The sequence below is a fragment of the Miscanthus floridulus genome, chromosome 16 (assembly GCF_019320115.1).
Source record: "Miscanthus floridulus cultivar M001 chromosome 16, ASM1932011v1, whole genome shotgun sequence".
Lineage (NCBI taxonomy): Eukaryota > Viridiplantae > Streptophyta > Magnoliopsida > Poales > Poaceae > Miscanthus > Miscanthus floridulus.
Window position 1 is genome coordinate 80,100,264 of NC_089595.1, and position 5,206 is coordinate 80,105,469.

The following is a 5,206-nucleotide window of genomic DNA, read 5'->3' on the forward strand; positions in this document are numbered from 1 at the left end:
TCTCCATTTCTCCATCATAGTTGTGCTTTTCCATTGTTTTTTCCCGTCACAGCCAACACAGTTCGCCCATCCTGTGTGAGCTGAGTTCGCAATCACGTTGCAGACTGGCAGCACAGAATTTCCAATGTGAAGATGACAAGATGTGGCCATGATTCCTTGCGGGAGGGAGAGGAGGAGGAGACGAGACACGAGAGGGCCAATTTACAGCATGCAGCGGAGGTACCTGACTGACCTGACCTGCATATAATTTCGGACACTGACTCTCAAAATCTGATCGGATCCTGCACAAGGCCAGACTTCACTTCTTTTGATGCGCTGCTGCCGTAGCTTTCGTTCCTTTTCCTTTGGTTGGCTCTTTTTGCCTTTCCCTTCCACCCTCTGGAATCATATTATTTCCTCCCTCCTCACCCCTACCGGCTACAACTGCGTGCATGAAACTGAAGAGTTTGTCCATCCAAACACGATTAATCAGTGTAAACCATCCTGTTTTGCAGCCCAGCCGCTGCCATCCCATCAGCTGTTGGGACCTCACATGTTTTCTGTGCAAGGTGGCAGCTCATCCCTGCGCTCTTTTTGTTCTCCCACCTTTCCCTTTTGCTGCAGTCTTCACTCCCCATGACCGCTCTGCACGATGGCCTTCACCATGGCCGCGTGCATGGCCCAAGTGAGAGAGATCTATCTGCCGTTTGACCCCTCCATTTAAGGAGAGTGGACAACCACCAAGCCAAAGCCATTGCTCAACCTAACCTCTGCAGGGTCACAAGGTAGATAGATGATGAGGAGGCAACGGCAAACTGGCAGTTTGCTGCTTCTTGGCTGCAGCAAGTACTATTGCTAAAGGTGAGTTCCCTTTCCGGTGCCTGCAATTTACGCGAGTCCAGGTTGAAGAATGAGTAGTGTGTACTTCAGATTTCGGGCTCTTTTCAGCTTTACACTGAGCCGAAAAAATGATAGAAATGCTATCCATAGTGGGTTCATTGTGGGGTTTTTCCAGTTTTGGCTACATTTTTTAAACTTCCGATCTAAAATCAGCCTCCAACAAAATACCCACACAGGAGACCCATTTTGATTGTCCGAGAGTCACAACCCAAATATGAGTATCCTCTCTCCTAAAAACCCATTTGCAGAAAGGATTCTTTTTTAGGTCCTGTTGTTGGAGAGGATGTCAAGAGTCGAATGAATGGGTCATAGGTATTGTCGTTGGAGATAGTCTGAGCAGCCCTCGGAAGGGCGATCCTTCCAACACAGCCTGCGGGCGCGGTGGTGTGTCATGCGTGTGACGCATTGGCAGAGGCATCGCCGTTTCCCGTTCTGGTTTGGAGTCCCACAGCAAAATTCCTATCCTGCCTATACAAAGAAACAGCAGGAAGGGGACGCAGGAGCAACAAAGCCATGCCGCATTTCCCTTTTCCTTTCGGTTTTTTTACCTCTTCAGTGTTCACATGTAGAACGTGATACGTTTTCACAAGCGTCACATGCTCACCACGACCAGGAGATAAGACGGCCTCCAGTCCTCAACTGCCTCTGACGCCTGCATTTCTTCTGCCTAGCCAGGACCGGAGCCCGGACCCCGGAGGTGCTCTGTGATCGGTAGTGTAGCCAAGAATCGCGCGCCGTCGCAGGTAGCCAGCAGGAGCTAGGCAGGTGTATATGAGCAGGTTCGCGGGGCAGATGTCCACGCCGTGGGTGGGGATGGCGGCGGGCTCTGGCACGGCGTCCGAGCCCGACGCCGCCGTCGCCAGGGACGACGCCGCCGCGGCGGCGGCCTCGTCGATGAGGGGCGCCGACTCCTCCACCAACGCCAGCGCCATCTCCTTCGGGTTCGCGGCGACGGCCGTCCTCGTCTCCATGTTCCTCCTCATGGCCATCTTCGAGCACCTCATCAAGCCCGGCCTGGCTTCCTCCTCCTCCTCCCGGGGCTCGCGCTCCCATGACGACGACGACAACGGCGAAGGCCGCGGCCACGGCCACCGCCTGGGATTGCCCCCCGCTCGACTGCGGGAGCGCGACGCGTCGCCGGACAAGCAGCTCAGTCACTCGCCCAAGGTACCATCCTGATTCCTGACGTCTCATTACCGCAATGCCACTGTTCTGTTGTCGAGCTCGCCTTGCATTGCCACTGTTCGCGTCGTGCGCTCGGTTCACGTGTGTGCCGTGCCACAGGCAATGTGGCGAGCGCCGACAACGGGGCAAGGGCAATGTGGCGTGCGAAACCTGAAAGCCAGCAGGCTCGTCGGTTTCCTGATTTGGTTTCCTTGGGTTTGTTCGCAGGTGGAGCCCGTGGCGGCCGTGGTGGACCTGACGGTGCTGATGCCGGGGCAGCGGTACCCGACGTTCCTGGCGCAGCCGGCGCCGCTCGCGCCTTGCCCAAGGGAAGGCGTGCTCTGGCCTTCCCACGACCATCGCCGCTCGTTTGTGCCACCGTGATATATATATTTTTCTTCTTCTTTCTGTAAGTCCGCAAGTATGTACAGAGGATCATGTAAAATGCAGGGGCCTAGCTTTGTTCAAGGCTTATTAAATGGCCCAATGCCAATGCGTACGTAGTTTCAAAGAATTAGTAATTGGGCCGAAAAATGCTCTGGATAAGTTTGGCCCATCGTGAAGGTGGGTCATTTGCGCTTTTGCAATCTACCGCTGCGAGCGAAAGCGCCGACGTCCTGCCTCGCAAGCATGGCAAGTGGCATTGGCTGCGGAACAGCGGACAAGGTTGACCTTTCCATGTGACCATGTCCTCCAAGCTGGTTTGAGGCACCCTTTCGCAAATCGCAACATCAACTACACGTCTACACCACTTCTTTTTTTTTGAACTACACGTCTGCACTGGGTTGCTGAGGGCTTCCTCAGCTCGGAGCCTTTCTCTCGCTGACCCGGCTACTCCATTGTCGTTTCCTAGCAGCTGCAGGCATGCACTGTTGGTCGCCGGTGTGCGATGGCAGGACAGGACGCTCCCATCCCAGAGCAATCACCTCGCCGCGACCTCGTCTCCTCCTCGAGCTGCCATTGTCCACCGCCGCTCTCCAGTCTCCAGGCTCCAGCTAGCGAAGAGTGTATCCGCAGCAACCGTGTGCGAAGACGAAGAAGGTGCGGCGGCAGCCGTCGTCCACTTGTCCCCTCCCGGCCTGCTCCCCTGTACGAAAACTAACACCAAATCGACCGGCTCCCGCACGAGGAACATGTCAAACGCGCAACCACTACCAGTTCCGTCCCAGCGAATAGTCTCCGCGCCTACCGCTCGATACTATAAAACCTGCCACGCGCACCCTTTCCCCTCGCATCGCATCCACCTCTCTCTCAGCTCTGCAAGCTTCGTCTGCAGCAAGCACGACCAGTCGCACGCACCTAGCAGCCTACACTGTCAGTGGCCGGTCCCTAGCTAGCTCTCTTCAGAGGTCAGATAGCTAGCAAGTTACGTACACCTACTGCAATTCTGCAACTCAGGAGCGAGCCCATGGCCGCTTCCTCCTGCTTCTCATCTCCCGCCTCGGCGTTAGCGGCGCTCTGCGTGCTCTTGCTCGCCTTAGCTGGAGCCGCGCTCGGTCACCGTCCCAGCGGCGGCTCGGCGCTGAGCTCCACGTTCTACGACGCGTCGTGCCCCAGCGCCTACGACGTCGTCCGGCGCGTCATCCAGAACGCCCGGGTCTCTGACCCTCGCATCCCGGCCAGCCTCATCCGCCTCCATTTCCACGACTGCTTCGTCACCGTACGTGAACTAACAGCTGCGCTGATTTGTATCATCTCAGCTGTTCTGACATACACGTACCCGCATTGCATCATCTGAATTCTGACACACACGTACGTACGTACGCTGATTTGTTTCAGGGTTGCGACGGCTCGCTCCTGCTGGACGACGACCTCCCGGCGATCCAGACCGAGAAGCGTGTGCCCGCCAACAACAACTCGGCGCGGGGCTTTCCGGTGGTCGACGACATCAAGAGCGCGCTGGAGGAAGCCTGCCCCGGCATCGTCTCCTGCGCTGACATCCTCGCCCTGGCAGCTGAGATCTCCGTTGAACTCGTAAGCACTCGAGAGCTCGCCCTTTCATCAACCCGCGCTGGCGTGCTAGCGCTACCTCTATCTATCACGCTCACGCCTGATGTAGAACTGACGGAACGAACCGTGCATGGATCGGTGTGCAGGCTGGAGGACCACGGTGGAGGGTGCTTCTTGGCCGGCGAGACGGCACGACGACCAACGTCCAGAGCGCCAGGAACCTGCCCAACTTCTTCGACCCCCTGAACGTCCTCCAGGAGAAGTTTAGAAACGTCAACCTCGACGACACTGACCTCGTCGCCCTCCAAGGTAATCAATCTACATCTACTTACAAACGTAGCAACACAAACAGTTCAAACTTAGAAATTAAAGTTCAAGACAGTGTGTGCCTTAGCTTATCACAAAATCTCAACATATTTGCTATTTCCACTTCAGGAGCTCACACATTCGGCAAAGTACAGTGCCAGTTCACGCAGCAGAATTGCACGGCCGGCCAGTCCAGCGGCGCACTGGAGAACCTCGACCAGGTCACACCCAAGGTCTTCGACAACAAGTATTACAACAACCTCTTAGAGGGCCGCGCTCAGCTACCGTCCGACCAGGTTATGCTATCGGACCCTTCTGCTGCGGCGACCACTGCTCCCATTGTTCATCGGTTCGCAGGCAACCAACAGGATTTTTTCAGAAACTTTGCGGCATCCATGATTAAGATGGGAAACATTAGCCCGCTGACAGGAAAGGATGGGGAGATCAGGAGCAACTGCCGGAGGGTTAACAAAAGCTACTGAATCCGAATACATCGATTCAATTCGATTTGTTCCATTTTTTTTACTTAACCGAATGCGAGGCTTGTGTAAATAATTCTTCTGTTTCCATTTCCCAATTTTTGTAACTGTAACTCCGTAAGGTGTTCATCTTACTTTTTTTGTCCTTTCTGGAAAGAAAATGTAAAAATGTTCTCACGTTGGTCGTATGCCTGTTTCAAGAAAATTGATTTTATGCAGTTCTCTCTCTCTCTCTCTCTCTTTTAATAAAGGTAGCTCATGCTCCAGGACGGCAAAAAAAATTAAGATACATAAATCGTAAAAGTTTTGTGATTAATTTAGTATGTTTATTTAATGAATTATCTTTACTGTGTCTATTCGTTTTCTAACACAATGTCTAATTAGATACTCTATAATCTCTATTTGGTTGTGATAATTTATCAATTACT

The 5,206-nt window shown here is 53.9% G+C and overlaps 2 protein-coding genes across 4 annotated transcripts; both read left to right on the forward strand.

The window, feature by feature from the left end:
- Positions 1-540: 540 nt before the first annotated feature.
- LOC136514316 (uncharacterized) lies at positions 541-2,559 on the forward strand. 2 transcript variants are annotated; one of them, XM_066508298.1, is made up of 3 exons: positions 541-840; positions 1,551-2,046; positions 2,272-2,559. In XM_066508298.1, the coding sequence occupies exons 2-3, from the start codon at positions 1,651-1,653 to the stop codon at positions 2,425-2,427; spliced, it is 552 nt and encodes a 183-aa protein (XP_066364395.1). In that variant the 5' UTR covers positions 541-840; positions 1,551-1,650; the 3' UTR covers positions 2,428-2,559. The 2 variants fall into 2 exon arrangements, with proteins under 2 accessions (XP_066364395.1, XP_066364394.1); XM_066508297.1 differs by having other exon boundaries at positions 1,555-2,046.
- Positions 2,560-3,295: 736 nt separating this feature from the next.
- LOC136513695 (peroxidase 2-like) lies at positions 3,296-5,003 on the forward strand. Of its 2 annotated transcripts, XM_066507653.1 has the most exons (4): positions 3,296-3,703; positions 3,823-4,017; positions 4,140-4,302; positions 4,429-5,003. In XM_066507653.1, the coding sequence occupies exons 1-4, from the start codon at positions 3,452-3,454 to the stop codon at positions 4,779-4,781; spliced, it is 963 nt and encodes a 320-aa protein (XP_066363750.1). In that variant the 5' UTR covers positions 3,296-3,451; the 3' UTR covers positions 4,782-5,003. The 2 variants fall into 2 exon arrangements, with proteins under 2 accessions (XP_066363750.1, XP_066363749.1); XM_066507652.1 differs by having other exon boundaries at positions 4,140-5,003.
- Positions 5,004-5,206: the final 203 nt, after the last annotated feature.

Coding starts and splice junctions, on each gene's coding strand:
- LOC136514316 (XM_066508298.1), top strand. CDS start 1,651: ATGAGCAGGTTCGCGGGGCAGATGTCCACGCCGTGGGTGGGGATGGCG. Junction 2,047..2,271: donor AGCTCAGTCACTCGCCCAAG/GTACCATCCTGA, acceptor GTTTGTTCGCAG/GTGGAGCCCGTGGCGGCCGT.
- LOC136513695 (XM_066507652.1), top strand. CDS start 3,452: ATGGCCGCTTCCTCCTGCTTCTCATCTCCCGCCTCGGCGTTAGCGGCG. Junction 3,704..3,822: donor TCCACGACTGCTTCGTCACC/GTACGTGAACTA, acceptor GATTTGTTTCAG/GGTTGCGACGGCTCGCTCCT. Junction 4,018..4,139: donor CTGAGATCTCCGTTGAACTC/GTAAGCACTCGA, acceptor ATCGGTGTGCAG/GCTGGAGGACCACGGTGGAG.